Source organism: Lissotriton vulgaris, chromosome 7, assembly GCF_964263255.1.
Source record: "Lissotriton vulgaris chromosome 7, aLisVul1.2, whole genome shotgun sequence".
Lineage (NCBI taxonomy): Eukaryota > Metazoa > Chordata > Amphibia > Caudata > Salamandridae > Lissotriton > Lissotriton vulgaris.
In genome coordinates, this window is record NC_141695.1 from 1,501,099,521 (window position 1) to 1,501,111,616 (window position 12,096).

At 42.3% G+C, this 12,096-nt stretch overlaps 1 protein-coding gene across 16 annotated transcripts in view; it reads right to left on the minus strand.

The window, feature by feature from the left end:
- Positions 1-2,327: 2,327 nt before the first annotated feature.
- The window catches only part of CPNE1 (copine 1), a 662,572-nt gene continuing 652,803 nt past the window's right edge, over positions 2,328-12,096 (minus strand). For all 16 annotated transcript variants that reach the window (XM_086932333.1, XM_086932339.1, XM_086932337.1 and 13 more), the window contains one exon: positions 2,328-3,372. In XM_086932333.1, the coding sequence (XP_086788459.1) occupies positions 3,259-3,372 (114 nt within the window). In that variant the 3' untranslated portion in view covers positions 2,328-3,258. The remainder of the gene's footprint in view (positions 3,373-12,096) is intronic.

The following is a 12,096-nucleotide window of genomic DNA, read 5'->3' on the forward strand; positions in this document are numbered from 1 at the left end:
TGTTTGGTCGATGCTACTGGCTTTGTGACAATGAGTCAAAAGCCACCGAGATGTGAAGTATGAATCGAGGAGGAGCTCAGAAAGGTTGCATTTGGGAAAGTTCATATTAATTATGTATTGGATTATAAACATTTTAATTACAAACTGAGGCATTGCGCTTGTAAGGGTTTTGTGATCTTGGACTACACTCCAAACTGGTTGCATATTGCAACAATATTTATTTGTGGCACAAGCAAAAGAGATCAGTTTATTACGTGGATCTTGCAACACATATTGCAAACATCAGACACCAGGATGTAAATTAACAGAAAATCGCAAATGGGAAACGTTCAATCCAGCTAGCTTCTTTCACTAGTCTACACACACATCTGCTTACAAATAATGCAAACTAATCATGATACATGTACTACTGACCTAAGAGTATTACTAGTCCCACCAGCAAAATAGATAACCTAGATGCAGAATAATCGTATAACCTTTTCACTCAAAAACAAAATGGTCAGAGGCAAATCCTGAAATAGGGTAACAGATGTATATATCTGCAAATTTGAATCTTGTCTAGTGCCAAGACAAGAGTGCCCACTGAGATAAAGCCAGACATTTATATTAACAGTGGCAAGAGTAAGATGCATACTGGTTGTGTCTATTGGATGTATAGAGGCATTAGAGAATGTGTCTCTGGAAGGGTGGCTGTTATTTTCTTTCTGAACTGCAGATGGGTATTCGTTTGTGTCAAAGTTGGAGTGGGATGTCATTCCACAACTGTTGCCAATCTGGACTTCATGATTGTTTTGGTTTGTTGTTGGGTAGTTTTTGAATAATCCTACTCATTAGGACTCAGCTTCCTGTAGTGTACCTGATGTATTGCCCTTTGTTTGACCAGTGGGCAGTTGAAGATATTTTTAGGACCTGTGTTCTTTAGGCTTTAATTTGTTAACAAGTCCTTTTGAAGGAGCTATTTTTTGGGTGTTTCGTTTGTGCTCCAACATATGTGATCTGGAGGGGTTTAGCTTATAATGAAATGGTTCTGGTAAGCAGGAGTAGGATCTTGGTTACGAACCACCGCTGATAAGGAGCTAACCTCGTCTCAGCTGTGTCCCCTGCGAGGAGAATAAGATGGTGAAGTGAATAGTGTTCACAGTTTTTCCATGGTCATCATGGAAGAATTTCAGTGCCAACGGCAGAGGGCAGAATGCGTAGCTACAGCAATGGTGTGCATCACAGAGAATTCCCACATAACATGGGTGACCCTTTAATGCACAGAATACTTTGCGGAGTTTTGGGAGCAGAAAAGTTTGATGCCACACAAGGCAGATGTTGTGATAGCAATGTCGGCAATACAGTAATCCAGCACTATTGTGGGAGAGCTACTATAGCAAACGGTACAATTTTTGTTTTTAAGCGGAGGATGGATATGGCATGTCAGTTTAGTGGGATGTGAGCCTTAGCCCTGATTTTGGAGGGTGGTCTATTTACTGATTTTTTTGTCATTGGAACGGATACTGTCCTAATCAATGCATTTACACTTTCTATCATAAGCAAGAATAGGGTCTTTATTCATTCCTTAATCAGGAACTATGCGCATGGTCCGCAATGAAGGTGTCAGTTTATGTATGTTATACAAATTTGCATGTTCTCCAATTGTCTTAACATCTTTTGTAATGCATAATATTACTTGAGTTTTGCAGAATGTTGGTGAGAGGTGTTAACATGATCTTTTTAGAGACCCTTTTTAAGGACCACATTCATTGATTCCAAATATTTGTTTTGGGAAATTATGTGTTGTATATAATATGCTTTCTCTTTTTTGAATGTGTCTTTTGCAATGTCCACCTTTGGATTTTGTATACCAGTTTGAAATATTTTATGATCTTACATATTTTCTTTGTAGATCCCCACAGTTTAATGTGGTCTTTACTCAGTCTCCAGGGTTTCTTCAAAGTATGCAGTTTAAGCTTGCCAAAGGCACTCAACAAGTATGTCGAACAAGAGTACCTCCTTGATATGTGCTTGTATTAAGGAGAAATGCCACAGTGAAGTCGATTTCAGTCTAAGCAAACCTGCTTTAAAAATGATCAATATATGTTTAATGGAAAGAAAGTCAATTTCTCCCATTTTGACTTCCCAGTAATATCCACATCTTTGTTATGTTGATCCAAATCAGTTTCATACCTGTTCGACTTCAAGCAACTGTAATGAAAGGGGAACTACAAAAACTGATATTTCATACCTGCAAAAAAATCATGACTGCGCACACACATTAGTAGATAAGAAGGGGTTGCATACAATATTTCAATTTGAACAAGAATGACTGGATGCTGATTGTATAAAGTGTTTTTTTTCCAAAATTGAATTTAATGAAAATATCTATTCCTTCCAACATTTTGAATGATTTAGATACAGCACTTGGTACAAGCAGTACATTTTATATTTACTGTTTACATTGGCTATTTTATAAACTTCATGTTACATGCCTCAATTACAACCCTTGCTTGTTTCTTAAAGGCATGAGCAAGTTGGTCTCAATTTTTTTTAATCCTTTTCAGTCCATAGAGGGATTGTTCCAGGAACTTTGGTCATCAGGTATGAACTGGTGCATTCATATTAACTTAACACATGATTATTAGGCACAGTACTAAAGAGGAATATTTGGCCTGCAATAAAAAATGGTTGCTTATTGTGACAATCAAGACATTAGAAACAATTCAATACGCTCATAATTGCTGATCACACACATGTATAGTCTATATGGATTCGACATTAGACGCACACCTTGGGCGTTACGATTGTCCCAGAGAGTGGCATTTAGCATACCATTCCAAACAATTACATTCAGACACAGACCTGTCTGGTACCCGTGGTTGCAAATGCTACTTCATACACGTTACTTGATAATTCCTTAATTTCCAATTACTGCTTCAACTTGGTCTCCCCAGTTTGACCATCCCTTTGAACTGACTGCTGCTGCTGTACCACATGAAGCATCTATCACCACTCTGTAAACGCACAAGAGAGCAATACAAGGAAAACAATAGGATATGTGGACTATCTATGTAGGGCAACTACTATGCCTACCTAGCATGTAACTATTTAAAAGAATTTGTTGGCACTGATTTTACTAAAGTGTTTTCAACATTACTTTTTTTTAGGTTTCATGATGTGCATAAACTGAAGATACATTTAAATCAGCATAATGTAGGTTTCTCTCATGCCAGAGCTAGATGGTGTCTGGTCTTGTCATTATCAGCAAGGCACAAATTATACTGTTGTCTGTGGCTGCTTAAGAGGCGTCAATCCAAGGAGCTTGAAATACGTAACCAGCTGTTTGGGGACTTCAGCCAGCACAGCCTGAGAGAGAGCTTCTTTGGGAGCCTGTAAAGACGAGAACAAATTTGGTTAGCAAGGTCTTGAACTAAGAAACATTTGTCACCTAGGTTCATTAACAAAACCTCTGTTCTTAAAAAAAGGGGAAAAAACACACACCTGAAAAGCCCTGATGCCAAGGCACATCTAGTGATAGTATTTAATCAATGTCATTAGTCGTGGCAGGTCCACGTTTGTCATTGTGCCAGCTTCCAACCCACCAACAGCTAGAAAACAATCTATGCACACCAACTGAAATTCAAATGCAAGAGAAGCTCCTGTATCCTTTTCCTCCAATTCATATGGCTTTAAATCATGCGATTTACAGAAAGAATACAGAAATGATACACAGGAATACAAGTGGAGTAGTCCCTTTTTTGTAATGGATCTACCACCAACACCAATGTGTAAATAAAGATGGCAGGTGAAATAGGGAAAATTACTAGGAAATTGCTTTATTGCATTTTTATAGCACAGCTTAATCAAGAATTAACCCATGAAAAAGGAAACCAGGCACTGGATAGAGGTGTGTTTTTCACAGTTTAAAACAATAACATGCACACCCATCCAAGGCTGGTGGTCTGGTTTCACTCTAAACCGGTAGTGGTCACAAAATGGAAAGGAAGCTAGAGGTGAACTGAGGACAGGGTTTCAGGGAAGAAAGTGCTTTGATAAGGAAAATGCGGCGGGGGATGGTGAGGTGCACCTCTGTCTAAAATGATTCAATGTAACACAGACCCACAGTGCTCAATACCTCTTCATCCTCTTCAGTCTGTATTTTTCCAAGGCACTGTGGTGTGTAAAGTAGCCGTTGAAAAGGTTACTTGCCTGCGGTAAAAATTTTCCTGGTGGATACTCTACCTACAGAATCCTCACCTGTAGAACAATCCCATGGCAACAGACTGGATCCAGAAAAAGTCAAAGCTCTCAGTCACCAGTAGAGGGCACCTGTCTCAGTTGACACCAGAGTGACATCAGGCAGCATAAAAAGCACTGTTCTGCTGCAAAAATATAAGGTTCATACATTTTTTCCCAGGCTTCGGGCGAGAAGACAGAGCTAGAAGTGCAGTACCAAAAGATATAATTTGAGCATCCATCAAATTGGGAAGCGAGTGGGTCAGTGAGGAAATTGCAGGTAACCACCAGCAAGATGGATAGTTATAGGTTGAAATCTTGAAAATGGATCTGACGAAGTGCCCATCGCTGTACATCTTAGAATCCAGGCAGTAGTGTTTGGGGAAGGTGTGCAAGTACAGCCACATCACCACCATACTAATTTCTGCACTAGGAAACCTCCTGACAGGAAGAAGAGGTAGACTTAGCGCTGGTGGTTCTGGCCTTGATCCATTCTATAGGTTCTCTCTTGGCTAAGATGTAGAAGGTCTTGATCAATTTTCCACCACCTTACCTGTTTTGCCACCACAATACCAACAAGGAGCTGGTCATCTAGAGGAAAGTCCTTGGTGGGGTCCAAGTAGTAATTAGCAGCTAGCATAGGATCCAACAGATGCAAACGTTCCTCCTCGTTGGTAGGATTGGGGTGCGGGGGGGGCCAAGGATAAAATGTTGAAAGTGTGATGGGTTTACTGAGATGTAAAGGGGTCACCACCCTAGGAAGCAGCCCAGGTTTGCAACATCAACTTATCAGGATGGAAAGAGCCATTTACCAGAAGTGATAGCTATTTGAAACACAGTTTTGAAAGTTAACAGGCGTAGAGTACAACTTTTAAGGGGGAAATCAAAACGGTGAGAACTTGGACCCTCGTCAACTTGCCAGAATAATGACGCTCCATCCTAGACAACCTGCACTAATAGAAGCTGCTACAGGTGTCCTGACTGGAGAGCTTAGTGATTAAAACCGAGATTGAGAAATTCCTGGAGGGGCTGCTAGGCTCTAAGATCAGTCTATCTGCGACAGTGATGATTCTCGGGAGCGATAGTAATTCGGGTCTCAATAGTAGAGAAGCTGAGGCATTCATTTTCTTGTCTGTCGCTGTATTACGTATCTTGCTGCCAGCTGCATTGAAAGATCCAAACGTTTCAAATGTGGCTGACTAGGCTTCTTGCTATTCATAACATCAAATCAACCCTGTATCTGCACAAGGGTAGGAAGTTGCATGATTTTGGTTGCAAAATATGGGCTCCATTGAAAGTGGAGGGAGGGTCGGTTATAAACAATCAATCAGAGTCGGGTTGCGTAGACCTGATGTCCATGTTTGTAAATCCCCCTAGTAATAACGTATGGATCATTGGTAAATACCTGAAATGCCTCCCCCCTTGTATCTCTTATCTGGCTATTTATTTGCTTATGTATTGATATAAGTCTTGTAGGGGTATCTCCTTTTCTTGGTATGTACTTTTAATGAATTGTATTATTATATAACCTGACTTGCTAGTATGTCTAAGAACTTTTTGTATATTTAAATCTCAACAAGGGCACCCTTACGAGTCAGCAAAGGACCTCGGGGAACATATTTTTGAAAACAACAGTGGTCCCATGCATTATTAGGATACAAACAAATAGCAATATAGGCGCAATGGATACTATATTGGTTTTGGACATGTCCAGCCGGACAGAGGTCTCAATCTTTTTACTTATTCTCAAGGAATACACAAGAATTTCCTTCAACAATTCTTCGTTGCGGGGCACAGGCCTGTACCCTACCACATACAAATTGGCATGGTGAAAGATATCACAAACAGAAAAACACAAGGCTTTTAGGCAACACTACTTCAGATTCCTGTGGATGAAAATGCAACAGAAATTCCAATTACACCATTAAACACATATAACACTAGTTGTTCATTATAGGTATATGGTGTACATAAAGGTCGACGGCCTTTCGATCCCACTATCTAATCATGGGGATCATCATCAGGACATTGATAATACCTAAACAATATATACCTTTGTAGCCTGGAAAAAATAACCAAGGAAAAAGAGAAAAGAAAAGGAAAACTTAGTATTACTAAGTTGGCACATAGGTAAGAGAAAGAATTTTATGATTTGGCAATGAGTGCTCACAGGTGATGATTTAAAGTGCTCCGTACGGGTGACATCTTAAAAATTCGAACATGCAGATCACCCCGTAGGATTACCACAACGAGCGATGGTGTGCAAGTGAAGTAACTGTGATTGGTGAAATTACTAAATATGTGCAGGAAACATAAAACGACGTGAGTAATTGAGTAAGTTCCTTATCTCACCCAATGAACAAGTCACTTACCTTCGGTAACGATATATCTGTAAGAAACAGTAGTTAGTATTAGATTCCTTACCTTAGAATATCCCCAGGCGTCAGTCTGGATCCGGAAACTTTTGCGTAGCAGCATCCCTGCGCGTCGGTAGGCGTCGTCTGCAGGCGTCCCCTGCGGCTCCGTGTCCGTAGTCGGCGTCGTGCGCCGTGATGACGTCGCTGGAGTATATAGACGCCGCCTCCGCGCGCTGACGTCAGTTCTTTGTACACAGCTTTTCCGCGCCAGAACACGCAGAGCCATGTGAGAACCAACACTGGTGCCATTTGAAACTAGGGCCCTGAAAGGGATGTCCTTAACCCTAGGTATCCGTTCGCAGAACGGGGAGGATGGGTGGGGCGGTAAGGAATCTAATACTAACTACTGTTTCTTACAGATATATCGTTACCGAAGGTAAGTAACTTGTTCATCTGAAAGAAACAGGTTAGTATTAGAATCCTTACCTTAGAATAGATACCCCAGCAATACCAACCCCGGTGGTGGGTCTGCGAACCAATACAATCCTACACCAGAAAGTCCTGGGGGACCGAACGGCCAAAGAAGCCATCCCTCCGGACTTGACTTTCCAGGCAGTAGTGCCTCGCAAAGGTGTGCAGCGAGGCCCACGTAGCCGCCTGGCAAATGTCCTGCAAAGGGACTCCCCGGACCAGGGCAGTAGTAGTCGCCGTGGCCCGAGTGGAATGGGCCCTTAGCCCAACAGGAGGCTCCTTCCGAGAAAAAGAGTAGCACGCTTTGATGCACAGAACGACCCACCGAGAGATGGTCCGTTTATGCACCGCCCGTCCCTTCTCCGCACCCACGTAGCCAACAAACAGTTGGTCATCCACCCGGAACTGGCGTGTGCGATCCATATAAAATGAAAGCGCACGTTTTGGGTCCAGGCGATGGAGCCGCTCTTCATCCTTTGAAGGATGCGGAGGCGGGAAGAAGGAAGGGAGGGTGATGGACTGCCCGATGTGAAAAGCAGAGACAACCTTGGGCAGGAAAGAAGGTCTAGTTCTCAAAACCACCTTGTCAGGATGAATGGACAGGAAAGGAGGTTTGACAGAAAGAGCCTGGAGCTCACTCACTCTCCTGGCTGAGGTGATGGCAACCAGGAAAGCCGTCTTTAAAGTCAGGAGACGGAGAGGACAGGAATGAAGGGGCTCAAAGGGAGCACACATCAAGAAGGTTAGAACCAGGTTCAAGTCCCACTGAGGCATCACAAACGGAACAGGTGGATACATGTGTGTGATGCCCTTCAAGAATCTTGTTACAATGGGGGACTTGAACAAAGAAGGTTGATCAGGCAGCCTCAGAAAGGCTGAAAGTGCAGAAAGGTAGCCCTTGATAGTGCAACTAACTATACGTAGACAATGGGTCAGGGATAATTAAAGCTATCTGAGAAAACTGTATATTAATCGGGATACAATCCAGGAACCCAAGGTATTCGTGGTGAAAAATTGTGTTCCCATCAGATACCCAACCTGTGCCGCCCTACATCATTTGGGATCCTTCACCCGAAGGAAGTGGAAACATGTCCACTGTGGATTAGGTGGATTGTAGCCTAATCTTCTAGGAGGATACTGAGATGTGATGAAGGAAAAGTTGGTAACAGGGGGTAAGCTGACTAGCAGTGCAAAGGAATAAACGTGCCAAGTGCTAAGAAATTAGATAAATGAATTAATATTGGGTTGCAGGAGTGGAAAAAGAATTTAATAGGATCCTACCCACACCCAAAGTTAAAAAACAGTGCAAAGTAGTATAACAAATGACTACTTAGATGTAAACGAGGTCGACATGTTTCTGCAGCGTGATAGGGTCAAGCGATCCCTTTCTGCTTCTTCAGGACCTTAACAAAAATGCTACTGCTGGTGTGTAAGACTTAATGATTTATAATATAAATTCATATCACCTGAGATCGCCCATGGAGATAATCCAGATGGTCATGTGATCATGTGAAACAGACAAACACACAAAAAGATATACATACAGTTAACGATAGCTTGAAAGGAAAAAATGGAAAAAATAAATGTCTCCTGTGGACATGAAGCATGTCAAATGATATTGATCAATAGTTGCTTAATAGTCAACTTAGTTGCTCAAAACAATATGAGGATATAAACAGGATAATACTATACCCACTCACCCACTGTTTGGGGAATAAGCTCTCCACCTCACCCGGCTACAGCTCAGGTAGAAATGGAGCACCGCTCTATTGAGATAAAAAGAGAAGAAATACTATAGAAAGAGGAAGAGCCATAGAGCTAGTGAGTAGACACCCCTGTCTCAGAAGGGTCATACATTTCTGTACAATGAACCATGATCTATTATAGCAATCGTCAACGCCTACACTGCGCTGCTAACAAACTAAAATAAAAATAAGCGAGGTGGCATGTATCGGCGTTTTTTAAAAGAGACAAACACCTATGCAAATTGTTACATTACATGCACCTTCGTTCTGCTGAAACTTTTGAAACACTTGCGCTGAGCTAGTGGGCCATGCGAGAGGTTAAGTAAAACGCCATCTGAGTCCAGGGCCAGTTTATAAATAAACCGGAGATACGCCTTGTGTGGTAAGCGCTAAGGATCTCAAATCCGACCAAAACAAAATATCGCCGCTATATGGAAAACCAAAGTGGCAAAGCAACCAATACCCGCCAGTTGTACGCTGTATGCGCACTCGATCTAAACCGTGAACCTAATCCCCTTCTAGTGAGCTTACCTGTCCGTCTGTACTCCTGACATCCGTCTAGGCTGTCATGTGGGAGGTACCGGGACGGACAGGAAGCCGGGGTTTTAAACTATGTTGACGAGCTGAGGTGTGGATCATGTGACCGCAAGTAGCGAAGGGCTGCAGGGAAATGTAGTCTATCATACTTGTATAGTCCATCACATCAACTGAAATGGAGGAAATCCTATGATGGTCTGTCGCCCGTGAGCTTATTTTATATCTATGGTATTAGTAGTGGAGGACTGGCCCGATTTATCTGGTCTAGTCAGGTAAGAAATCAAAATAGAGAGAAAGAAGTTATCGCTGGTATACGGATAAACCTTATCCATCGCGAATTTAGCCAGGTCCTTTTTGAATTTCTCTAGTTTAGTAAATAATATTGAGTCTCTAAACTCTTTACTAGATTTATTTCCATCCTCTTGATGTTTGGTGAATAGTTTACTTGATGAAATAGTTGTTTTTAACTGACCCTCTAAGACCTGGATCTCCACCAGAATTTTGTCTGCTGTCTTTTTCGCTGTTCTTATTATAAGCACTAACCAGTCGCGTGTGCACTTCCACGCTATAAGTGACCAGTCATGGAGGAACTCCTTATCGTCTAAAAAAAGACGAGGGACATTCCCCACAATGAGGCCACTCGGGGCACAGTTGCTTCTTAGATAGTCTGCCATAACTATTCCATGTACACTAACTCTGGCTAAATTCTTTTTTAGAATGAGTACTTTTGTCCAGCCATCCTCTGGAATAGTAGAGGTGGTAGGTAGCATGTCCAGCATGCTGGGATTCTCCGAGAGTAGTGTCTGGATCTCATTTTCATCGAACGCTAGGCCTAAATTCGTGGCCATAAATGCTATTTATTTGTGTCTAGTATTATACTACAATGGCTCCTCTACTCGATCAAGATACCTCCCTTTCAACCCAATTGAGTCGTAGAAATAATGTGACACCCGCAATCGAATGACTGCTCTAGAACACGTTAAACAAGAAAAGGGGGGTGTTTAGGGGGGTCAATAACTTTTTTCATAAATTGTGTTAGCAATTTTTGAATAAACACTGTCACCACAGATAAATACGAAAGATTGTCAAATATTTTAGTGTTGCCACAGATAAAGACCAGAGATGGGAACCATTCTAGGGTCCACCTTTAAACATCGCGGGAACAAACGCACATTGAAACTACTTTTCCCAGCAGTCCTGCGCTGCGTGTAACACGCTAAACTACAGGATCGGACTACAGCCTAGCCCGAGGTATTTCCCTAATAGTTTGCTCTAATCGCTCTATTTTGATTTCTTACCTGACTAGACCAGATAAATCGGGTCAGTCCTCCACTACTAATACCATAGATATAAAATAAGCTCACGGGCGACAGACCATCATAGGATTTCCTCCATTTCAGTTGATGTGATGGACTATACAAGTATGATAGACTACATTTCCCTGCAGCCCTTCTCTACTTGCGGTCACATGATCCACACCTCAGCTCGTCAACATAGTTTAAAACCCCGGCTTCCTGTCCGTCCCGGTACCTCCCACATGACAGCCTAGACGGATGTCAGGAGTACCGACGGACAGGTAAGCTCACTAGAAGGGGATTAGGTTCACGGTTTAGATCGAGTGCGCATACAGCGTACAACTGGCGGGTATTGGTTGCTTTGCCACTTTGGTTTGCATATAGCGGCGATATTTTGTTTTGGTCGGATTTGAGATCCTTAGCGCTTACCACACAAGGCGTATCTCCGGTTTATTTATAAACTGGCCTGGGACTCAGATGGCGTTTTACTTAACCTCTCGCATGGCTCACTAGCTCAGCGCAAGTGTTTCAAAAGTTTCAGCAGAACGAAGGTGCATGTAATGTAACAATTTGCATAGGTGTTTGTCTCTTTTAAAAAACGCCGATACATGCCACCTCGCTTATTTTTATTTTAGTTTGTAAGCAGCGCAGTGTAGGCGTTGACGATTGCTATAATAGATCATGGTTCATTGTACAGAAATGTATGACCCTGCTGAGACAGGGGTGTCTACTCACTAGCTCTATGGCTCTTCCTCTTTCTATAGTATTTCTTCTCTTTTTATCTCAATAGAGCGGTGCTCCATTTCTACCTGATCTGTAGCCGGGTGAGGTGGAGAGCTTATTCCCCAAACAGTGGGTGAGTGGGTATAGTATTATCCTGTTTATATCCTTATATTGTTTTGAGCAACTAAGTTGACTATTAAGCAACTATTGATCAATATCATTTGACATGCTTCATGTCCACACGAGACATTTATTTTTTCCATTTTTTCCTTTCAAGCTATCGTTATTAACTGTATATACATCTTTTTGTGTGTTTGTCTGTTTCACATGATCACATTGTAGGAAGGTACATCCTGACTATGGTTGCCCCCAACTTTTTGCCCTGTGTTTTAGCTGGTTTTGGACATAGTCGACCTGGGACCCTGCCAATCAGGACCCCAGGCCTACTGCTCTCTCTTTAAAATGGATTCCATGTACCCTAGGTACATTGCCAATTGGTACTGGGCCACCCTATCAGACCCTGTAACTCAGGGCATGGGTGTACCCAGGGCTGCCAGGGGCTGCAGCATGTATTATGCCACCCCTGGCTGGCCTCCTAAATTTGACACAACTGGCTGCATGACAGCTGGGGCAAAGTCGTGTAATCACCCTTTGCTGTAGGTGTAGTATACCTATACCTAACCCTAAAATGGACACACAGATTCCTATCAGTCACTCCTATGGCAGGCCTTGACAATCCTGAAGGCAGAG